At 41.0% G+C, this 24,389-nt stretch overlaps 3 protein-coding genes and 1 long non-coding RNA gene across 8 annotated transcripts in view; 1 reads left to right on the top strand and 3 right to left on the bottom strand.

Moving 5' to 3' along the window:
- Positions 1 to 3,079: 3,079 nt before the first annotated feature.
- Positions 3,080 to 12,290, top strand: lyl1 (LYL1 basic helix-loop-helix family member). The gene is made up of 4 exons (XM_008415418.2): positions 3,080 to 3,666; positions 4,605 to 5,970; positions 8,664 to 8,761; positions 10,276 to 12,290. The coding sequence occupies exons 2-4, from the start codon at positions 5,213 to 5,215 to the stop codon at positions 10,794 to 10,796; spliced, it is 1,377 nt and encodes a 458-aa protein (XP_008413640.1). The 5' UTR covers positions 3,080 to 3,666; positions 4,605 to 5,212; the 3' UTR covers positions 10,797 to 12,290.
- On the bottom strand, positions 7,584 to 8,340 carry LOC103468364 (uncharacterized). The gene is made up of 2 exons (XR_534207.2): positions 7,779 to 8,340; positions 7,584 to 7,700 (listed from the first exon to the last, which is right to left on the bottom strand). It is a non-coding gene; the product is annotated as an uncharacterized LOC103468364 (long non-coding RNA).
- A 2,870-nt stretch (positions 12,291 to 15,160) lies between the features above and the next one.
- Positions 15,161 to 22,251, bottom strand: LOC103468376 (GTPase IMAP family member 8). 2 transcript variants are annotated; one of them, XM_008415428.1, is made up of 8 exons: positions 22,068 to 22,251; positions 20,073 to 20,407; positions 19,818 to 19,928; positions 19,437 to 19,559; positions 18,215 to 18,578; positions 17,926 to 17,985; positions 17,010 to 17,350; positions 15,161 to 16,903 (listed from the first exon to the last, which is right to left on the bottom strand). In XM_008415428.1, exons 2-8 carry the CDS (start codon positions 20,403 to 20,405, stop codon positions 15,377 to 15,379), a joined length of 2,859 nt encoding a protein of 952 aa, XP_008413650.1. In that variant the 5' UTR covers positions 20,406 to 20,407; positions 22,068 to 22,251; the 3' UTR covers positions 15,161 to 15,376. The 2 variants fall into 2 exon arrangements, with proteins under 2 accessions (XP_008413650.1, XP_008413658.1); XM_008415436.1 differs by lacking the exon at positions 22,068 to 22,251 and having other exon boundaries at positions 20,053 to 20,140.
- Positions 22,252 to 23,491: 1,240 nt separating this feature from the next.
- hmgxb4b (HMG box domain containing 4b) overlaps positions 23,492 to 24,389 on the bottom strand; it is a 3,205-nt gene continuing 2,307 nt past the window's right edge. For 3 of the 4 annotated variants that reach the window (XM_008415456.2, XM_008415448.2, XM_008415464.2), the window contains 2 exons: positions 23,817 to 23,939; positions 23,492 to 23,709 (listed from right to left, as the gene is read on the bottom strand). In XM_008415456.2, the coding sequence (XP_008413678.1) occupies positions 23,665 to 23,709; positions 23,817 to 23,939 (168 nt within the window). In that variant the 3' untranslated portion in view covers positions 23,492 to 23,664. Of the gene's footprint in view, positions 23,710 to 23,816; positions 23,940 to 24,069; positions 24,150 to 24,389 lie in introns of those variants that run through there. The other variant, XM_008415473.2, reaches the window with a different exon arrangement.

Below are 24,389 nucleotides of genomic sequence, written 5' to 3'. Positions count from 1 at the left end.
TTGCTTACTCACTTTGTACTGTTTTAATTTGTGTTTGAAATTCTGTCTGATCTGGGCAGTGTCTTTAGAAACCTTCGACTACATGTTCAACTACCTTATGCTTACTTTTTTTTATATATATTTCTTGACTTTGGACATCAAAAGGTATGAAACTCTCCAGAAATGCAAGCTGCTTGCTCTTCTTAGCTTAGAATAAACTATTTCAAAACAGTCATGAGAAAACATGCTCCGTTTTTGAGAGTTTACTTTTTGTCCTCTTAAATTCAGCTTCAGTTTGAGTTGTCTGTTAATAAACTTTACAGCGTTCTTCATAAATGCCCACAGACACACACACGCACACACAGTTCTGTTAAGGTGACTGGGAGGAGGGCGTAGCAGCATCGCTCTGAGATTACAACAATCCTCTCTTGATTTCTTCCTCACTCAAGGGAAAAGCGGAAGCTGTCTGTTATCGTTTGTTTCTATTATTGTTCTCCGTTTGCAGTTTGAGCATTCAAGCTGGGCCTTAATGAGCAACTCAACAATTCTCCTTGTGTTTGTTCTAGAGAAACCTGAGATTGCCAGAGAAGTACCCTGAGAAGAGGGGAAACCCAAATGGCAAAGTGACTGGCTTCAACAAGGTTTCGTTATAATTAAAAAAAAAAAAAAAAGAATTAGCAAATTTCTTGAATATCTTGTAGTTAAAATTCAGTTGGTTTCTTTTTTTCCCCATTTCTAGCTCATGACGTTTGGTTTTAGCCTTTAGATTTGGTAGTGTTAAGGCAAAATTAACCCTAAAACTACACACTTGAAACAACCAGTGACCCAGAAACATGAACTACAGCTTTGTCTTTAACAAATTGGTTATGTATATTTTCAGTTTTACCAGTCCAATACTTCACAGTGAGTACCGGGCAGGAAGTCTAATCCCAAAGGATTTGTTTCTGTCCCTTGGGGAGCTTTTTATAAATTACAGGCAAATTCTTGTTGCATCTGCAGGCGCGTGAGTCCCACTAAAACGTTTTTCTTTTCAAACGGAGTGATCAACCAGAACCACAGCTGTTGGACGCACAAAAGTGTGACAGCCAGTAAAGACGCTGTCTGCACTCTGATTCAGACACAGTCACTATTGTTTGTAACGACGATGATGATGATGATGGCAAAGATGTCAACAATGACAAAAGATAAAAAAGGAGAAAACAATGATGTTGATGATGATGAGGGTTCTGAGGGATTTATTGCTCTTTAAGCTGTGCTCATTCCCATGACCTTCAAGGTCAGGTAACTGTAAAGGCACTATAATGTTTGTGCTCAACGTGTCTGAGGAGGAAATGACTTGGGGGAACGTGAAAGCAGCGCTGACCCTGAGGGCGGCGGCGAGCGACAGATTGGGAAGGGGAGAACTGGAACGGGTCGGCACCGAGGAGAGCGGTTCTGGGATAGATCGGAGGAAGGAAGTTCAGAGCTGTCGGCGCGGAAAGTTACCATGATGATAATTCAAGTATTGGTCATTAGTGACACGGGTGTGTGGTCTGATGTCATAGAAACACAGAGGCACCAAAAAGATGTAAACATAGAATTTTGCCTTTGACAGGTATCTTTTTTCAGCATTTATTTAATATAGCCAGAAGGACAAATATACCCACCTTAATTCAATGGAGCTCAACTTGACATTTAATCTGTAGGTCAATCGACTTGCAAATAATTAACATCAATTTTTTTTCATAGTCTGTTGTGTTATAACCACAACCTTCAATGTATTTAATTTGTCTGCGTAAAAAGTAGTACGCTGCACTATTTGGACGACAAGACATCCACAAATAGCTACAATCCATCAATACTTGAGCCCTCCTGTAAAAACGTTTATAACTTCCCATTTCAATAGTTCAGACTCCAAATATACCTTAATATGCATTAATACCCACAGTAGAAACCGACTAAACTCTACAGCAGAAGCCTTCCTTATTCTTAAGTTCAGCCAATCAGCGCCAAGGAAAATAAATGGGGTTCCTAGCCAGTAGCATGTCAAGTAGCATTGCATCCGGGTATTTCAGCTGCATTTTCTTTGTACTGTTTTAGAGTTTTAGATGTGCTCTATGAAGAAAAATCCACAAGTGGGCTGATTTGAATTAGTGTTGTTTGCAGCTCGCCGCAATCCATGTAGGGAATAACTCAAACATGTGGAAGAAAGTACTGTGGTCAAATGAAAATAAAAATTGAAATTTCAAGTCAACATGCAAAGTGCAGAAAAAAAAAAATAAACTGTGAGTTTGGTTTTCTTCAAGAATTTAGACAAAGACTTGAGCTATAGGATGGAGGTTCACCTTCCAGACTGAACTTACAACCAAAACCATAATAGTTCACATCAATGCCAAAATCCAGTCCTGAAATTTCAACTAAGAAACTGTTCAAAGGCATGCTGTCCATCTAATCTGACAAAGCTAGATGTATTTTATGAAGAAGAATGACACAAAGAGTAAATCTCTGGATGTAGAAGAGGATACCCCCCAATGACTCAGAGCTACATTGTTGTAAGGAATAAAAAAAGAAAAGAGAAAAAGATCATGTTCTCCATTTGATTGATTTTAACTAGCATTTGAAAGGAACTGGTTTCTGATTTGAAATGAATATGTATAATGACTGTATCATACTTTCACAAAATAAGTCATTCCTCTTTATTTAGAATAACCTTTAGAATAAATAAGAGATATGTCGCATCCAGATATGTTCACACATCCAGATGAACTTTTCATAACTGTTTTTCCGACTTTGAATGTTTTAAACGTTACAGTCTCTATTTACTATAATGTGATGTCCGTGCAATAGCACATACAGCAGCACATGCTCGAACAGCCCAACTCCTTCCAAAGTCTGGGACTGACCAGTCCAGCACCGTGTTTGTGTGCATACATGCATGTAGGGGTGCGTGTGTTTTTGTGTGCATGCGTGTGCGTGTGCACTGGTGTTGGGGGGTTGGGGGGTATAGGAGGAGTGGTGGTTCCTTATCTGTAGACCACAGGCAGCTTTTGAGGCTCTTATCAGCAGCCACCACATTGTACTAGCACATCCTCTTGTCCAGCAGGGAGCGGAAAACTCTCCTTGCAACATGGCTCCCTTTCTCTCCCCCCTCTCCTCGCTCTCCCACCTCTCCACCTCTCCTTTGCCAGTGCCAGAACTCTGGCAACCAACTAAATCATTGTGTCTTTTTGGCGAAGAAGTGGGATTGGGATAGACAGAACGGCGAAAGACAGATAGGTGAGGGTGACACAGGGACAGAAAGTGGGGGGAAGGAGAGACCAGAGCTGTCAATCTTCATGCTTTGAGTTCATCTTTGTCAAAAAAAAAAAAAAAAGAAATATTTATGCTTCAACGGAGACCTCAGGTTAAGTCTGTTTCTCTTCAGCTGTTTCTTTACAACATTAACACTTGTATATCATTTGTAGTTCTGAAGGGGATTCACATCTGTAGGAAGGCACTTTTTGAGTAATGTCAGACAGTTTGGCTCCAGTTCTGACCTCAGACACTGACAGGCGGACGCTGACAGGATTGCATGGAGTGCGGCTGAGCAGAGGGAGGAGGGAGACGCCGTTTAAGTGCTGCGCACATTCAACATGCTCCTTCTCAGATCATTTCGACTCTGACGGATTTTACGTGACAGGCAGACGAGGAACCACACGCCATGTGTCAGTAAGTAATCAGATTACTTTGGCTGCCTTTTGAATTTTTACATTTGTAGTCAGAATTGAAATAAGTCTGCAGTTTGTTTTTGAAGTATTGAGTTGTGTTCAGCGCACCATATGGTACAGGTGGGACGTTCAAAAAGACTTCCAGGGAAATACTGTTGCGATGAAAATATTATGGTTTGTAAGAGAGAATTTCTGTTGTTAAAAATATCTTGATTTTTTTCTTTAAAATTATGTTTTTTGCTTTAAAGTTGCACTGTTTTTCATTTTTTCTCTGATCATCATTCCAAAATTAATATTTATCATAGACAATAAACTAATATTTATAATTAAATGCAAAAATAAAAGAAAGAAAAAGAAAAATATAGAACACCAAAAAGAAGACAAGCATTCATTTTAATAGTGCTCTGTTGAATTGCAATACAAAACAAGCTAAATGATGAGAGCAACCCGGTTTCGGTTATTTACAGTGCAGGGAGATTATTATCAGAGCTCTGCATGCGCAGCTTCCACCAAGTTCGTTTTAACCAATATATATTTTTGCACGGAGTTTAAATTTAACGGCGCCGCAAAGAGATTTCATTTGAATTCACTTGCAGGAGTCGTCCCTAGACAACTCAGAGAAAGACGGAACTGCTCAAAACTAAAGTCACGATGACCAGAAAAGACAAAACAGGAACAATTGCTATTGCAAAACCTGTAAATTAGAAGTACTTCGCTCTGCAGGGGTGGGGTGGAGGGAATGACTGTTTCTCCTTATAGTAGAACAACTATTTTCCTCAGTATTCAGCAAAAAAAAAAGGCTCACCACAATCAATGCATGATAGGAAAAACAAAGTGATTTCGATGACAGTTTTAGTAACAGCAACACTAGAGCTGACCTTTCAAGCTTATGAAAAGGGTATCTTACCATTGTTTTTAATTCTCTCTTTTGTTCGGCAGATTCTTTGATACCAGTCCAATCTTCAAGGATCTGGGTCATTTCGAATCCTTCCAGAGATTTTGAGTCACATCCTCAGACAACACACACACACACACGCTACAGACAGCTAAACAGACTTAAGAAAAGCAGTCACTGGGGATTTGTTGAGAACATAAACTTTGCCACTCAGGATGTACTGTAAGAAAATTACAGACACATACATTTAAATTTAGATCAAACTCTGCTGTATGCCGTCACCGGATCCAGTTGTAAAGACGCGAGTCCAGTTCGTTCAGCACTGTGAGGACTGCAATGCATTTGTTACCTCAGAGTGACCAGGAAGTCATCAGACACAAGAAGCTACAACAACTCAGACACAAAAGAGCATCTTGCTGACATTGGAACACCAATCAGATTGGATGGGTTTCAGGTTGGTTAGAGGAAGCCCTACCTTTAACAGATTAACAAAACCTGGAAACAAATTGGAGGAGTTAGGGTTAGGACAAGAAGTCACCTTTCCGGACTCTTATTGATGAACATGACACCATCAGTTTATCTCAAAGAGGAGCACTTTCTGAAAGAAGAACGAGGCTGATAAGCGATTCTTTACTCCAAAGACATCAGCACCATGATGGAAAAACTGAAACATTCTGCTCCACCTGCCTCCCCGCCTGACCTCCTTCGTCCCACCTCCTCTTCCTCTCCCTCGTCTTCTACCTCTTCACAGTCCTCTGCATCCGTGGAGCCGCACAGTCCTTCAACGTCCTTGGATCCCACTAGAAGCCCACAACCCGTAAATAAAGCTGAGCTAAAAGAACATATGAACATCTCTGCTCCGGCCGCGATTCGATCTCCCATCATCCTGACAACGGTGTTAACCAGTCACCAAGCAGGTGCATATGACCCGCCTGAGTCTGCTCTCAGGGAGACGGCTCAAGATGACGAGATGGGAAAACTTGAGGGATCAAAAAGCATTGCCTCTAATGCTCCCGCATCTACAGACGGATCCCCGACTCTTTCTTCCCCACCGCCGCTCCTCCCCGCTCCAGCCAAGACGTCTCCGTGCCCCCTTCCGCCTGCAGCTTCCACCTCAGCTGTCCCCTCATCATCCTCACTGTCTCCTCTTCCTCCACACATTCCAGTCATCAGCCTCGGTCACAGCAAGCCCCCTCTGCCTCTCCCCAACACCCCTTTGACTGCCCTCCACCCAATTCCCAGCCTCATCCCCGGACCCCACAGGGACATTCGGCGCAGCCAGCAGACCTGTTTGACCATGATCAGTCCTGGAGCGTCAGGATTATCTGGAAGTCCTGGAGGCCCCTCCACTGGCCCTTCTGGGCCCCTCCTGGCTCAGCAGTATCTCCCCACACACCCATTCCTCACCAGGTGAGATTTGACTTTTGCATTTATGTACTGTATGTCACTCCCAACTTTTTTGCCTCATTACCACCTCAGATTCGGCACATTGCACATCAGAGTTAGTCTTTCACTTCCAGAGAGCTCGACATCAGTCCGATTAGACAGATATAGTCTGGACAGGATGATGCTTGCATATAAACACGCCGTGATTTAAAACATTATCGATCACAGCATGATCAATCAATCAATCAAATTTACTTGTGTAGCAGTTATCTGTGCATTTCAAAGCGCATAAAAACATAATCTCCACATCATATAGTCAACAGTTATAGTTAGAGTAACACACATTACATTTTGTCAAGCGCCATTGTTAAAACCATCAGTACACATCAAATATTTTGGTCAGTGTTCCATTTATAATAGTTCAAAGCAGCTTTAAACAGGTGGGTTGTTAGTTTTACAGGAACTCGATGTCTCTGAGACCGACACCTCGTTCCGCGGTAGGATGAAGTGTTCAGGTCAATGTGCAGTTAGTTTTCCACTACACACACACACACACACACACACACACACGCACACACGCACACGCACACACGCACACACACACACATGCATACCAGTTTTTGCATGTTGATCAAAAATATTCTATTTTGGTCTCATCAAGCAGAACACGCTCTTCCACACGTTTGTTGCCTCCCCTGCATGGCTTTCTTTCAACAACGGCTTTATTCTTTCCACTTTCCCATAAAGAGCAGATTTGTAGAGTGCATGACTGACAGCAGCCTGATGGATTAAACAGAGCTCCGAGAGATGTTCAAGTCTGGGATATTATTTCAGAACTTAACGCCGCTTTAAAAACTCTCAACAACTTCAACTTGTCTGCTCCGTGTCTTCATCGTGGTGCTGTAATAATCTTCAACAAACTTCCTAGGCCTTCTCAGAACCGCTGGATTCATACTAACTAACAGTAATTTTAAAACAGGTGGACTCACTAATTCACCTACTCTACTTCAGCCAGGAGTATCAGAGCGATGGAAGCTCAGCGCAAATCTGCACAACATTTTCCAGATTCTTATTAAAGACTAGGAAAATTTACATGCATCATTTCTGCCACTTTTCTGTTTTCTCTACTCTTGCAAGTTGTATATTTTTGTGTTTATCTCTTATGTCTACTACAAATTGTACAGCAAAACAGCCTCTTTCTGACAATCCAGTCAAGTATAGAAATGAATGATATAGCCAGGATGTTTGATCACAGATAAATCAAGCCTGAAACTCTGAAAGCTGCTTCAACTTGTAAATTATGCATTTATTAAATACACCTTCAATAACGACACACAAAAAGACAACTTAGAAAGAAACAGCAGTACCCAACATTATGAACACCAGTTGAGAGCAACTTCCTGAGATGTGAGCTTTAATGACAAACACGCTCACTAACAATGGCAAATTTCTGTCTTGCGTAAAAACTCAAACTGCCGGGATTTCACAGTGTCCCGCTGTGATTGACAGGAGCCTGAACTGCACAGAGGAAAGGCAGCACACCTCTTCAAGTTGTACTGGGGCAGCTGTTTGGTCCTTCAGTTTAAAGCTCTCCTGTTACGTTAGTTTCTGTTCCACAAAGGACGATTTCCTCAATTTGTAATGTTCAGACCTGAGGACCCGAAATTTCAGTCAGACACAGAGTAAAAATCAATAAGGTCTTTATTGAGAACCGGGTATAGGGACGGGGAACCACGAGCCAGGAGCAGGAACCTCTGAGGACAGAGAATCAGGTTAGAGGGTTGTAGGTAGGAGGGGAAGGCCAAAAGTCTGTAAGGGAAAAGATCACTAACCTTCCTGGGGTTGTGGGGGATGAGGGATCCAGGTAGCACAGTGGAAAAGACAAGTGGCACAGGACTGGGAGGCACAGGGTTTAGGGCAGACAGGACCAGACAAACGTATCTGAGGGTTGGGCGAAGAGCAGTGGTCAGGTCACGGAAAAAGGGTCCAGTACTAGCAGGCAATCTCAGGCAGACAATATCCAAGGGCGAGGCAGGAGGCAGAGGTCAAAAGGCAGAAACAGGGTCGAGACCAGAAAACAGAAGCCAGTGAAGAATCCGACGTGGGCAAGGCAAGGCAGGAAAATCCAAGGGTCAAAAATGTGTTCGTGATCGTGGTCAGGTCAGGAAGAACGCTGGATATCTACTCACTCGATGGCTTTCAAAAATCTGGCACCGTCTGCCTGCCTGAGAGCTGAATATAACTGCTGGAGAACAGGTGGAAGACATGAGCCTGATTGTGCTCCAGCGCAGCAGCATGCAGGTGAACCAGATGAGCTTGATGAGGAGTACAGAGGAGAGAAACATAGCAGGCAGACGGGCCAGAAACATGACACAATTTTGCTGCCGACTAATTAAGAAAGTAGATTATTTTTCACTGTGGACTATTTTGTGGGGAATAAGGCAGTTGCCACTCTTTTTATTAGTTTAAATAGTTGAACATGTAGAAGAAAAATCATCTGAAAGCCAAGAGTTTTGAGAGCTGAGAGGGACATCTTAATAAATGCCGTCACAATAATTTTAAACAAACTTTATTAATGCCTCTTCACTACACTCTCTTTATGTAGCAGCACCTAAAATTACAGGTGGTGAAAGATCCCAACTGTTTTTTTGTTTTTTTTACCTCTGTTGCATATAATTTATGTTGCTTATTGTTTAATGTGTATTTTAATTTCTTAGTTCCTACCTGGGACCATCAGGAGGAAGCTATAGTGTCAACAACAACATCAGCATTAAGAGGAGGCCCTCTTCTCATTTTGAGATGGAGATCAACGAATGTGAGTTTCAGTAAAGATTTGGAAATAGTAATTTGCATTTTCTTTTCAGAAATTACCTCCATTGCACATATTATGAGAACCTGGTCCTTAAGTTACAAATGAAATGTCATATAATATATTGTTAACATTATCCCTGCTTATTCCTGTTGAATCTCTACAGAAATGGCATTAATGAAATAAAAAAACAAAAACAAAGTGAACTCATGAAACTTGTTTTCTTATGAGATAAATTTATGCATTACGGGAGAAATTCACAAAACAATTTATTTATTCATCTATCATTATTTTGGCCATTTTCTGTCTCAATCTGCTGCACCCACCATCCACCAACCTTTTTTACGTCAGCCTCAAAGCAGATGCAAAAGGGATCAAAGCAATAAAGCATTTTCTAAAAATAAAAACGCTTCGGTTCCTGACCTGATGAGGCTAGAACAGCTGAGTGGGTCAAGATTTCTCAAAGCATCTCACCGCCACTGCACAAGCAGAAGAAAATCCCTCCTACAGAGTTACTTTACAGTGTTACATTTTCAGCAACAGGCCTGACTTCAGTGTTGAAGTGACTTTAGTTAATGGTACTTTTTAATATCCATGACTTTAGAGTGTATTAAGCTTCAACTTAAATTGAAAAAAATGTGTACGGTCCATGAAAAATCGTAGAAGTGGAAAGGCTTCATTTGATATAGTTTTATAACCTAATTTAATATTTTTCTTTTAGTTTAAATATTGCAGTAATAATATCAGAAAATGCTCTGTGCTTTTTATGGTTGAGGTGAAGAGAAGAATATGAATATGCGTTCATTTGTCCAAGTTAAACTAGTTTTTCAAAAATAACTTTTAAGCAAGTATTCACATTCACATTGCTGTTGTTTTCATTATCAGAAAGCAAGGACCTTAATTTGTAAAGGAAAAAACTGAAACAAACAAACAAAGACAGCAATGTTACCTCAATAATAGTAAGTGCATGAATGATACATGTAAAAAGTCCTGGATTTAATATAAGACTCAAATTCTGATGAATAATTTAGGAAAGCATTGGGTAATTAATTGAAAGACTTTAAATTTGAGGGTGTTTTCCTGTACTACTCAATGCCATTTAAAACCAGTTTAATAGTATCTTTAAACATAAAACACTTTGAAAGCAAGTAGTTACAAATTTAGCTTACGAATGATTTAGCAGTTATGTAGACAAAAATATAAAGAATGATTTTTAGTTTTTCCTGCATTTGAAGCACTAACTTCAAATGCATGTATTTTAAATGTATTGTTTTTAATTTTCTTTTTTTTTTTTTTATGGATATCATTTGCAAAAATATTTGTGGAGTCGCTACAATTTGATCAAACTGCATTAGCGCAGAAAGCTACCATTTGCTCAGAGTGGGAAATTTAACAAGTTGTTCATTGTGCCTGCTTATGAATAATAACCAACGTTGTCTTCTCATACCACTTACACATAATTTGAAAAACGCAAGCAATGTCTTGTTAATTAACGCGTTTAATTCATGCGTTTCTGTCAGGCCCTCCTCAGAAACTTGCCCGCCGGGTGTTCACCAACAGTCGCGAGCGCTGGCGGCAGCAGAACGTGAACGGAGCTTTCTCCGAGCTCAGGAAACTGATTCCTACGCACCCGCCCGACAAGAAGCTCAGCAAGAACGAAATCCTGCGTCTGGCCGTGAAGTACATCAACTTCCTGGTCACGCTGCTCAACGACCAGGCTCAGGACAAGAGCAGGAACTCCGCCGAGGACCGAGCAGATGATGACAGCAGGGCTGCTGGGCTGGACGGTACCAGTCAGAGGACTCTGTTTCAGAGGGACACGCCGCCCGCAGCAGTCCGTCCCGCTGCTGTGGCGTCGGCCCACAGAGATTCAACCGACTCAGTCATCGCATTGGTGAACTCTCCAGCAACGTCCAGCTGCTACGGAGACACGGACAGCGAGGAGAGCTTTGGGGCAAAGACCTCTTTGGTAACGCACGACATTCTGGGAAAAGTTAAAGGTCAGATTAGGATGGTTGCTGCTACAAATGATGAGCGGTGACTTTGAAAGACCTGCAGAGGCACTGGGTGGAAAGTATAACATGTAACAAACCAGGAGCTGCCAAGAGTAATACTTTTTTTATCCAGTTTTTGAAAATCTGCTTCTAAGTAGTGTGAATAAAATGTCCATTTTGGTGGTATTTCATACTTTTAATAGCCTGTGTTTCTGTGGTAACGTGCAAACGTTGATTTTGAAGTGTCACGCATGAAATAAACCTTAGCGGAAGGTTTAGGCATGAAATTTAACAGAACAGTCAAAATATATTGCAACCCAATAATCTGGAGCAAGCTATAGTTCACTACAAAAGTAAACACATCCCTATTTCATATGGCATCACATCCATTCTACACCAATGTGTTTTATGGGGATTCATTATAAATCAACAAGAAGCAGCACATAACCGAGGAGTTGAAGTTTCAAAAGTGTAGCATAATATTTGCATTCAGACTCTTTATTTCCCATATCCTTGAATAAAATACAATATAATGATCTGCCTTCAGAAGACAGCATGAATACAACTGTTCCTCAGATGTTTGTTAGCGAACAAACAGCATCATTAAGACCCACGAATACAGCAAACATGCCAAGGAGAAAGCTGTGGAGAAGTAAAGCACCTTGAACACACACATGATAAAACATGGCGGTGTCACCGTCACGCCGTGGGGATGTTTTGTTTTTTTTTCTTCAGCAGGGACCTGGTTAGAGTTGATGGGAAGATAAATTAATCTAAACAACTTAATCCTAGAAGAAAACCTGTTATAGGCGGTAAAAGATTCCTGACTGGGGCTGAGGGTTCACCCTGCAGACAGTATTGGAACGGCTAAGTCAAAGTCCAGATCTTTCATAGATAAAAATCTGACTCAAGAATTGTTAATTGATGCTCACAGATGCTCTCTGTCCATTCTGAATGAGCTTGAGCTATTTTGCGAAAAAGAAATTGGTAATAAATTAAAAAAAAAAGCTTACAGTAAAAGATAGTTAAAGAAACTACTTTCTCACAGGATGAATAGATTGCTTGCTACATTTTTCAGAATGTTTTATTCATAGAATATTTTGAAAATCATTTTCCCTCCTCTTCACATATGCAATACTTTGCAATATTCTGTCTTAGGATGCTACTTGAAAATGCCTGGACACTTGAGGCTGTGAAAATGTTAAAATACTTTTGGAAGGAACTGCCACCTTACATCCAGAAATGGCAGCATAGATTCCAGTAACTTCTTGCCTCTTTTGGAATTGATTTATTTTGAGAAAATATGGCAAACATGGCTTTAGCTCTCAAAAATGTTTTTCGTTCCTGTCTGCATCGTAGATGTTTACGTGTACAGTTACAATCTTCATCGCACCAGCAGAAAAGCTCATGGCATGCTTCACACTGTGTTCTGTGTTCCTCCTGTCCTTGTTGAAAAGAAGCGGGTCCATGGTTCCACCCTGAAGTTGTGACACAACTTCTAACAGACAATAATAAAGTGTGTTTTACTCTGCTGTTCCTTATTTGACATCCTCTTACTGCTCTCCGAAGACAACTCACAGTCAGCACTATTTCTCAACACATCCAAATGTTTTTGCTGTGCTCAGTTCAGGGAACATTCGGCCTCCCAAAAAAAAAAAACAAAGTTCCGTAAACTGAAATCTGTGAGATTTGACTGCAAAAAAGCAACAACTGTTTGATTAAATGACATATAGATACTACGGCTAGACATTCCTTCTCTTCAACATATTTTTTTTAACACAGACAACGTGTTCTTGTGTTTCTAAGTTTATTGTAACACCATGAAGATTTAGCTGGAATTTTCAGAAAATACCCATAAAGCTTCCTGCTCCACGGGTGCTTTTGCACAGCAGGGTCATAGATTTATGAGAGCGGCAGTTTTGGCTGTGCGGTTGAGGTTGAAAAAGGTCAGGATGGATGTGGGATGTGGTTAAAGATGGGGTTCAGCGTGGAGGAGGAGGAAAGCGAAAAGCTGCGGGGCGAGGTTCAGCTGTGGCTCTATCAAGTGGCCAGGAAACGGCTACAGTTAGTGCTGTCTCATTGATGGCCAACAAGCTTCCTGAAGGAGGGCGGGGGTGGTGGTTGCGTGTGAGTGTGTGTTCGATGAGAGGTTTTCGGGCATGAGGGGCAGTGATCACTGAGTGAGAGAAAGGTAGGCCCAAATAAATAAATTTAAAAAACCACCAGGATGCTCTGGGAAACCCTGTGCAGCCAGTTTCAGGATCACACAACAGGAAGGGCAGCTTTCACAACGCTGCTACGGCTGCATCTGTCGGCTTTTCTGTGCCAAGTTGCTCCGTCCCCACCCTGCTTCTTTCAGATGCCACAGAAGGGGGCTGCAATCTCAGACACACTCGCACAATTTGTCTGAGTTTAAAGGCTTCTCAACATACAAAACAAAAGCAACTTTGAGATTAGATTTATGTGCCGTAACGAGTTGAACTCAGCATAATTCTGAGGCTTTAAGTTTTAAATGCTATATGCACGCTGGCTTAATTTAATAACTATAAAAGATGCTATCAGGAAATTTCACCAACCTGCATTTGTTGAATTTATTTAGCTTAGGTTATCTTTTTAGCTTGAAACCTTAAGGGATAGATCAAGTTTTTTTTTTAAAGCAATTTAAAGGTTACAAGCAGTTAACATCCTACCTGCAGTAGCTAATTCACGTGATGTCTAAATTTAATATAAATATAAATCCCCAGAGGACAAAGCTAACGGATAATTTGAGAGACCAAGAAGACAACATCTTAAAACTATTTTATTCCTCAAACTTTACAATGGTTTATGCAAACCTTTAAGCTGTTTGCATTAGGTGTTTTTTTTTTGTTAGTGTTTGTTTTTCTACATAGAAGCTTTCAATTATTTACATGAGAAATGGAGACTCATTATGATGTGTCATTATCAGTAAACACATTTCACACCTGCTTCAATTTTTTGTAAATTGTCACTGGCCTCTTTCTCAATAACCACTTAAAGCAAACAAGACAATACTTCAAAAGTTTATAAGACAGAATTTATCAGAATCTCTTTGGTGTTTTTGACACTAAACGTCCACTTTCGTCTTTGCCTCTTTAGGTCCAACTTAACTGGATTTATACTAAACGAAAGACACCAAGAGAGCTATCTACTCCATGTAGGATGTTAGAACTGTCTTTAAACTTTTTCAAAAATCCTGAGCTGTCCCTTTTGACAGCTGGTGTGTTAACCCTCTCTCCTCCTGATACAGGGGTCACGCAGGGTCACACATGCCAGCCTGGGACGCAGAGATAATGCGTTTTGCTCCCACCCGTTCTCCTCCATGCCAGACAAATACTGCACCTCTAGCCTCATTTCCTCTGCCAAGCGCCGACTAACCTGCCAGTTATATTTTGGTAGCACAGGCAGGACTGCAGCATGCAAATGAGGACGCCTCTTTTCGGATATTGCGTTAACAAAATAGCTGCTTCGGGGTTTTAGAATGACACAGCAGAAAGCTCCTAACATTTCTGTGATAAAACTGACCATCATTGCCACATATTTCACAGTTTCAATGACGTACCAAACTGGTGAAAAGAATAAATTTCCTGACACCATGCAAAGGCCCCGTCATGTTTGTAAAGCATGCCTACTGTTCAGACACTGAAGATTAGAGCTGCCATTCTAAAACACCTCAAATGCCAAAATCCCCTATTTTTGTTTTTAATGTGTGTGCATGTGTGTGTAAGGCCCATTTTTCCAGCAAAAACTACTTTGTGAGGACTGACTTCTCCTTATGGGACCCAAAGCCTGTGTCCCATGAGAAGAAGTGCTGTTTTTAGGTTAGGGGTTAGGTTCAGGACTCAGATGTGAATTGAGTTTGGGTTATGTTTAGGTTTAGCCATGTACTGGTGGTAATGGTTAGGTTTACGGGAAGGGACAGTGTACCGGGACTACTGAATGTTTGGTTAAAGAATGGTGCATTGTATTTCTATATTCAAGTTACAAATATGAAAAAAAAAAAATTTTAATCCAAATGCCATGACTTTCAAGTTAAAAATGGTTCCCAAATGTTTATCTCATGGTCATAGTTGCAATAATATAGTGTTATTATTCTTATCAGTGGTGTAGGAACCACCAGTGGTGCTTGCACCACAGTTTGAGAACCATAGGATCAATGCACAAAGAATGTCTTTTTTTTTTTAAGTATGATGGAATAAATTACTTTTCCTTTACTATAAGATATTTGGCCTCTGAAAAATAGACACAAATTTTGTAAATAATTGTAAGATTTTAATTTTGCTCACAAAATATTTTTTTTTTCTATTATCAAGATCAGAATTAGATACTTATTTTCAAAAACAAACCGTTTTAGGTAAACTTAGTTTTCAATGAACATGTGATTTTTTGAAAATATATACACAAAAACCTGAATATCAATCTACTTTAATTACCAACATGCACAGATTTCACTATGTACAAATATTGGGACAAAGCTGAACCGAAATAAAATAAGACAAAGCATAGATGCCAGAAAAATCATCGATGAAGCAGTTATTCATAAGATGATGATCCCAATGGATAATTTTCCACTGCTGTAAATTTAGCATGAATAGTCCATTCCAGTCTTTTATTTTGTTTTCTTGAGTTGCGTGCCACCGATGCTGCTGCTCACTGGCGTCTGACTGTTTCTGGTTCCATCTGATGCATTTTCCTTGCTGAATTTGCGCCGGACCACCTCACTAACTCCAGATCCAGCAGCTGTCCCGACAGCCCCACCTATCACGCCGGCCAAAATCACACCAAGAACCAGACCCAGGATTGCACCAATGATGACAGTCTTCGGCACCTGTTTGGCAGCATCTCCCATTTTTCCCCAGACTGAGCTCTCTTTCACCATTTTGGCCCTTGATTTGACTCCAGAACCCATCTTCCCCCAAACGGGATTCTGTGCCATCTTCTTTGCACCAGCACTGATCCCAGCTCCAACCTTCACTGAACCATCTGCCATCAGTTTAGCTCCAGTTTTGGCACCAGAACCCACCTGCCCCCACAAGGGGCTCTTAGCCAGATTCTTTGCTCTGGTTCCGAGCCCAGCTCCGACATGCTTCGAGCTATTGGCCACCAGTTTGGCCCCTGAACCCATTTTTCCCCACATTGGACTTGCAGTCACAGCTTTTGCCCCAGATCCCACCCACGCAGAACCATCCACAACCTTTTGGGGAACCCTGTCACCCACGGCTTTGGATATTTGACCCGCAGTAGCTCCCATCTTTTCCCACATAGAACTGTCCACCACCATCTTTTGGACGTTTTGGGCACCACTACCAACTTTTCCCCACACCGGACTACCCTTCACCTGTTTTGCTCCCTGTCCTAAAAACGCTGAGCTGTTCCCCAACAGTTTGGTTATCATTTTGGAACTGGACTCCATTTTCTCCATCATAGAACAGAGGAGTGAGGGTGACATGGTGGAAGCAGTAAAAGGCGGAAGGCTGTCTATGTTTGTGTTGCTTACACTCATCTCTGCCTCATCCCTTGTGTTCCCAATCTCATCCTCTGTCATCTCCTCATTTATTTGTGCCAGAGGCTGCCTCATGGTGCTGAGCTGCCCAGATTTTAGTGCCGTCTCTTGCTTTATGCCCTTTTTTTCCCTTGCTATCTCCAGCTGTCTCTGCCTCACTCTGTCCTCCGCCTCTTGAAAAGCAGGACTGGAATAACACTGTCCTCCAGCTTCCTTCACCGTCTGATCCACCTTCTCCAAAAGCTCTGCCACGTTCTTTTTCTGCCTAAAACCTTGTCCCTTCTCCATCACGTGAAACCTGTCTGTGCACTTTTCCACCAGCTTTACCAAATCCCCCCTCTGGCTGGCGATGTATTCCTCCACGCTCTTGCCTCCTGCTTTGCCGCTTTCCCTCAGTCGATCTGCATATGTAAAGAGGACCACGGTGTGCTTCTGCACCGCCTCTGGGCCAAAAACCTTCGCAAGTGCCGAGAGGGCCTGCAGCTCTGTCTTTGCCGGCTGGTCCAGCGGGACGCACAAAAGGAAGGCGTGAGGACCGGGGCTGGACAGAGCAATGCATGAGGAGATCTGAGCTCTTACTTCATCTGGAGTCTGCTCTGAGTTGAACCAATCAGGTGTGTCCACCACCGACACCTGCAGGCGAGAAAAACTCAGTCAGTTTTGAAGTTGCAGGGAGATTTTTTTATGGAATCCAGAAAATGCACATGCAAACTAGACTCTCCTGGTTGCGATTACTAACCCTTTTTCCGTCAACCATTGCCTTCTTTTTCTCGCACGTCTGAGTGACTGCTGCGAAGCTGTCCGAATTGGACTCAAACATTGCCTGTCCCAGGATGGTGTTGCCAGCTGTGCTCTTCCCTGACCCGGATCGACCGAGCAAGACCAGACGAACCTCAGGGGTGGATGACGGCAGAGACGGAGGCGGAGACGGAGGAGGTGCCGAGGACTGGGATATGGGTAAAGGAGAGGTGGCGAAGGTTTGTGTGGAGTATGAGGAGGAGGAGAAAACAGGCGAACAAGGAGGAGAGACAGGCAATGTCTCAGGGGAATTCTCTTCAAAGCTGTTGATTCTGTGATGAACTGAAAATCAAATTACAGAGAAACAAAGGACATTACAAATAAAAATTTCATTTCCTGTCATCCAGATGTAACAGAACTATAAAGGTGTTTGTGAAAACAAATCATTGGACATGTTTACCAATCTGCTTACTGTGCATCCTTAGAAATATATTGGTATTAAAACATTTCTTGAAATCTACAACATACATAAAAGACCATCACTGGTTGGCTGCTGCAATTTATTGCTCCTATAAAATTCTTATCTACTTGTTTAAAGCACAATGTGAAATAGGCCACCACACCACCCACTATTAAATAGACATACAGTATGTAAACATTGCTATAACATAAACTTTTACGCATTTTGTCTCATTACAACCACAAAACAGGACAAAACAAATGCAACCCCAAATTTCCATATTCATTTGTAAAATAAAAAAAAGAATAATCATAAAAGTAATTTTCCTCAGCTTTAGTGACATTAATGTTCTGATAAAACACATTTAAGATTCTGCCTTGAAACATGAAACACTTTAAATAGATTCGATGGGCATGAATGCTTTTCCACCACTTTAAGCAACAGTTGTCAGACTTACAAGTGGAGATCAATTTAGGCTTTGATTTAGCCTCAGAGATCTGTGAGAGTATGGCTCCATCTACAGGGAAGAAACAGAAAGAGCTGTAATTATTTCACCACATACAGTATTTTATTAAAGCCAATGGAAGGATTTCTCTGGGAAAATGTACTTTACAAAACAGAATGAAAAACAGACAAGTTTGATACTCATCTGTGTAAAAATAAAAAATGTTGGCCTACTATGCTGAAACAAGGTGTCACAATCACCCAAGATGTCACATCGGGTTAAAATCTTTTATAGCACCTACCTGCATTCAGTCTGAAACTGGGTGTCCTGGTGAACTGCGTGTCTTCTTGTGGCTCTGAGCATGAGGGCTGCTCAGGTGCCGGAGATGAATAAAGCCCGTTAGAAACTTGAGTCTCAGCTGCTCGTCCTTCTACTTCATCGTTGTATTCTCTTCTCCTCTCCACGGTGCTGACAGCTTCCTCTCCTCTGCCAAAGACGTCTGTGTCTGGGACGCTGTTCACCACCACAGACTTTTTCTTCTCCTCCTTCTGAGCTCGAAAACTTTCCATCAGCTCTCGCTTTCGCTCCAGCACCCGTTTATCCAGCTCTCGCTCCTGGGCTGTTTTCATGTAAAATACCCCGCTTCTCTGGACCATGTTATCGATCTGTTGATGTATAGAATGACAGCTGCTTACCGCTGAAGTTATTCCCATGCATTTTGATAACTTTTTTGGCACTTTTGCCTTTGGGGGAAGACATTCAGCAGCAGCAGCAGCAAGAGTCTAAAGGTTGGAAATCGAACCGAGGACAGTTGTGACCATAGCCTAAGTGTATGGGTGTCCACTCTGCCTCTACACACGCGATACCCCTTTAACTACATTTTTTAAAATCCTTTTTTTAATGTTATATACATATTCGGTGTTCCCAGGATATAACAAAGGACTTATAATCTTCACAACTAAACAACTTATACTTTTGACAGATACTTATATACTTATACTTTTGACAGATTGTACACAAAACGATTAATCTGTATTTGTGAACATGTTACCTTGGTGTTTGAACACACAAACACATTGTTTCCTTCTTGTTTTGTTCAAAGCAGCACAACAACAAAAATCTCAAATCTTGCTGGTTTTTCAACTTGCAACTGGAACCCACTGAACTCTCACGTGATGTTATCCTTCACAGATCCAAGCTCAGATTGGGAGACAAGTCTAACGCTGCGTCACGCAAGTCCTTACAAAGAAGCTAATGTTCTGTTCCCTTAGCTCCATGACAACATTTAACCAGAAAACAAATATATTCACCAACAACTCCAGCTGTGCTGCTGCTGGTGAATGACATGATCACCCAACCAGACCTGATTGCATTTGGATTCTAGTTTCAGTATTGAACAATGCAAAATGAAACGGCACACATTCCAGGCAGCTGACTGTGTGACGGTGACACGGCGACAGCATGCCTGAGCAGTCTCTGCACTGATAACTATTAGCTAATCATTTTCTGATTCATCTGCTCACCTTCTCCAGTAGTTCCTGAACCTGCTGTTTGTCTTGTCGCTGGCGGTTGTTAAAGACGTGGTACCTCCCTCCGCAGCGCTCGATGACCTGCCTCAGGCCTGGGTTTTCTCCCTGCAGGTATTCCTGTAGACGAATTAGGCCTGAATGAATTTTGACCTGCAGTGCTTTGCATTTCTTCTTAATTGGTGTAAAAGGAAACCACTTACAGGTGTGGAAATATTTAATGAATCCATGATTGGTAGAAGGAGGAAGTAAGTTAGCAGAGAAAAAGAAGACAAAGAGGAAACAAGAAAGTGCTAGTGACAGAGTATCTGAATGAGTCACTGATCACCCTTTTCTTTTTTTCTTTTATTTACATGCTTAAATTTAATGTTCTTTTACCTCGGCTGATTTCCCCATCAAATAGTCTCCACATGTCAGTAACACCAGAGTGTGATCCATCACTTCAGTACCAAACAGCTTTTCCAGCTCTGCGGGAACTCTACCCTCCATCTGCAGGTAAAAAAAGGGAATGCTCAACAGTCTTCGACCGTGCATTGCCCGAATTGGTGTAAGGCAATTGTTGCAGGTGATCTTAACTGGGCAAAACATTTTTGAATTAAGAAATAAAACGAACGTTTCGAAACAGCGGCAGACCTCAGTGAACTGGGAAACGGGCACCAGCAGCAGAACGGCGTGTGGACCCGGCGCTACCAAGGTCATGGCCCGTTCGGTTTCTTTTTTGGCGTCGTCATCCATGTTGGATCTGACCCAGTACCATCTGGGCCCCTCCACAATGGTCACACTCCTGCCCTCGGTGACGCCCTGCCGCTGTGCGCAGCTCCTGGAGGAGTTGGAATAGATGGGAGACAGCTGGCCCAGGATGGTGTCCCCCGATGACGTCTTCCCGCACCCGATGTTCCCCAAGAGAAGAAGACGTAGGTCTGAGGCGGAGGATCCATTGTAGCCTTCTCCCAAGTATTCACTCATGCCTGATGTAAAGGATGAGGGAGTGGTAGGTCAAATATGCAATATTTATTTACAGTTCAGTGATTTATGGCACGCTCACATTCACAACAAAACATTTCTTACTGCTTGAATATTTCCCTCAATTTGTTTTAAACACTATTTGTGTTAACTTTAGTTTATAGTACACAAATGTTTAGTTATTTTGTTTTCAACTACAACGTTCCAACCCAGTTACTCATACTGAATATCATATCATTTACAGCGTTCACCTTCAATTACCTTAATAAAATCATCTGATGCCAGAGGAGGTAACAAATGAATTAATGGAAAACAAATTAAATCAATTTATGGTGAGTAAAACTGTTTTCAAAGGTAATTTTTTGACCATTTTAAACTAACATTGTTACATATTTGTCAGCAGTTATTTCTCAAGATGCAAATTTTAACAATTGTAACCCGCCCATTTACTGATTTTGAATTTGAAAGAACTGGACCAGCGAAATTTATTGAACATTTAACTGCATATATATCTTTCCAAAAGATTTGGAGTGACTCTGCAAAAATAATAAACTAATTCACTGGTTATAGTGCTACGGCGACGAATAAAATCACGGATTTTGTGACTGGATGTCTACCTCTTCCCTCCCCGCACACTTCAGAGTTGGGAGTGGAACTGTTCATTTAAAATCTGTTCTAAGGACATTTCCATATCTCTCACATTTAGAGGGATGGAGTTTGGCTCAGTGTAAGTGGAAGTAGTGACGTGTTAGACCCCACAGTACGATCATACATGAAAAACAATTAGCTTAGACATTACAGGAGGAACCTAAAATACAACTTGAGTAAATATCACTATGCCTTGACCACCACCACCAGTGGGGAAAGGCGGGTTAAATGTCTTGCTCAGTTGGATGCAACAACTGAGATGAAAGAAGGGGGTTTTGAAAAGGCTACAGGAAGTTCCTTGTTGTTCCTTCATTTGCAAATCTATAAGTGGTTTAAGTGACAAGATAACTAGAACAGTGAAAGCCTTTGCTCCAATAGGCTGAAGCCACAACCTGTTTGATGTCACGATGTTTGATAAGCCACACCTGCCCAGTCCAGTCCAGCTACATTCTACTCAGACTTTGACATTTAGCCTAGCATGCAAATGCTAAACAACTACAAATGTAAAAGTACACACAAACTCCAAAACACTGTTGGTGACATCGTTACACTGTGCACTGGTGTTACAATTTATGAACAAACTAGTAGTTCATTTAGTTTTTTTATTTTGGGTATACTTATGTGAATTCCATTATGTTTTGTCTGTATCTTTTAATTATTCTGTCAATTGTACACCAGCATGCCCCTTAGCCACCTCTATTTCAAAAGAGAGACCTAAAATAAAGGTTAAATAAATACATAAAAAAAGAGCATACAAGTAAACCTTGAAAGAATTACAGACGCCATGGAATTTATGTAACAACTGTTATTGTTTCTTTTCTAAGAAATCTTGACAGAACCCAAATTTTCTCTGACCACAATACATTCTTGGAAACAAAATAAAAAAACTAATACGGCCCAGAAACTTATGCTCCACATAAACCAATCTTTAGCTCCTAAAGCTTCAACAGTGCATTAAAAACTTTTATCTCCTTAGAACACATGCATGTAAAAGAAAAAAAAAAACAATGTTCTTACTCGTGTATTTGATGTCTACAAAGCTGCAGTCACACACAGTTTCCACTCTCTTCAGTCGTTCCTATAAATGAAGATTTCCATCCAGTTAGCTTCAGCGCTTGTCGCTTCCCAGCAGTCTAGTGAAAGCTCCCAGCTCAGGTAAGGTGCACTCTGCTGCTGAGTTTACCATCTCACCACTCCCAGCTCTGACCACTCATGCACTAACACAGTTATTTGTGTATTTTTGTGCACAACAGGTTTCTGTGTCTGCAGGGAGGAGAGCATTCCAGCTTGGGGCGTAGAGATGGTATAACCTGCCACACATGTGAATCACTAAGTTTCATCTGCCGCACCCAGGAAGAAGCAGAACTGCTGGTGTCTGTCAGAGAACATCTCCTTCAGGGTTTTATAGTTACCATGGATAATAAACTAAGCTGTGAGAAAATGTTCCGTTTCCGTGCATGGGTTGGTGTGAGGGCACGTCAGAAACCCGACAGGTTTACAGCACGTGGACACAGCGGTTCAAACACAACCTTCTGCTTGTTTTCATCAAAAAGGAAGTAATGGAAAAGTGCTTTGCATTTTTTGTTTTACATATTTCATCTAAAATGCTTCAGGTACAAGTTCACAAACGTACTGCTTTCAGTCAGCCTCTGGTATTTTTGGGGGCGACAAAACTTTTACAGTTGTTCAGTGAACCATGTTGAATGACATGCAGACCAAAATTAACTTAAAAGTTCATTTTAAATGGAAAAAAAATAAAGTTAGTTCAACAAGCAGCCATTTAGTAACCTCCAAAATCTAGCCACTGTTAATGTTCAAAAAGTCTTAAAAATAAATGTATTGTTCAGCAGTAGTGAAATCTCAGAATAAAAAAATTAAAAAAATAAAAAATTTTGTCTACACTTGAGTATAGATTAAGTTTGTTTTAAAACCTTTGTGCACACAGTTAGACTGCAAGTATGGGACAAGTTTACACACACACAAAAAAAACTCCTCCCAAAAAAGGTTTCAGTGGTTGATAAAAGATCAAAGTTGTGAGATGGGTGATTTTGCTCAAAAAGTTTCATCATCTGATCATTCCTTCAATGAGGAAATAGATGTTCAATATTTTGAGTGCAAGATTATGCCCGTCTTTACTGGTGTGCTAACAAATATGACTGGCTATTTGTCCTAGTTTGAAAGGGTCTTGCTGGAAATTCTCAAAATGTTTATTCACACCTCGACCACTTTTAAAGATGCCAATTATGTGTCAGATAATTAGCATTTTGTTTGGATAACATTTTATTTTACACATTATCCACAAAGATTAAATAAATTAATTTTAATCATAAGAATATGATGGGTTAATTTCCAAGCACTGAAAGCATGTTAAACCTGAACCATGATGTCACATCCTTTTCCCAGTGAAACAGGATCTCCTTGTGAAATGAAAAACACCTACACCACTTCATGCCCAGACAAGTCGTTTAATCACACAACAAAAACAATGCAATAAATGTTGATACTAAACTTAAATGACTACATTAACACATTTCAAAATAAAAATAATAATTTTTTACATATTTGTCCATGGATCATCTTGGTGAAGAATCGACTGAGTCTTCCACCTTCATCTCTAAAGCCCAGGCATCACATAAGCAACGTTTTCCAGAGTGGAGGCCTGAAAGAGAAAAACGGGTTAGAAATGTCCCCTCAATTTGTAATAAAATTTTCCTGCACGGTGTAAAGCATGTTCATGTAAAGGTGTGAGCTTGCAGCCCTGCTCACCAATGTGTGCTCTGTGCAGCTGGTCAGCTCAGGTATCTGTGTTGTGAGGCACATCAGAGGAGCCAGAGCACACAGCAAAGAGTCCAAGAACAGAGAGAGGCTGCCAGACATGCACACGCGTTTCTGCAGAGACACACAGAGCCTGATGTGACTCCTGCAGGGCATGAATATGTTGGAGCAATGCACTAGCTATTCCACTTCAGTTTTTCGTACTTAGGAAAAAAGAAAAAAAAAAAAAGTTCAGTCACGAAAATGTGGAGACGTGTTTTATTGTCTGCCAAACTCTGGCTCTTCAAAGTCTTTTTTAGAAAGACTGGATTAATCCACTGGTATCTAAAAGAAAAATAGTTTATTAAAATTACTTAAATTAATTGCACACTGCTTTTAAAAAACAAACATGAGCACGCAACATTTTTTTTACTTCGCTGAACATTTTGAAACTCTTGTTTTAGTTTCCAAATTGAACACAACTGGTTTTTATGTTAAAACCAGTTTGTGGTTTTAACATAACATGTGGAAAAACCTCTACAAAACACTGCATTTCTTTACAAAAAAAAAAAAAAAAATATATAT

This window comes from Poecilia reticulata, linkage group LG1 (assembly GCF_000633615.1).
Source record: "Poecilia reticulata strain Guanapo linkage group LG1, Guppy_female_1.0+MT, whole genome shotgun sequence".
Classification (NCBI taxonomy): Eukaryota; Metazoa; Chordata; class Actinopteri; order Cyprinodontiformes; family Poeciliidae; genus Poecilia; species Poecilia reticulata.
Note: the sequence above shows the minus strand (reverse complement) of the source record. Positions and strands in the feature narration are given on the sequence as shown.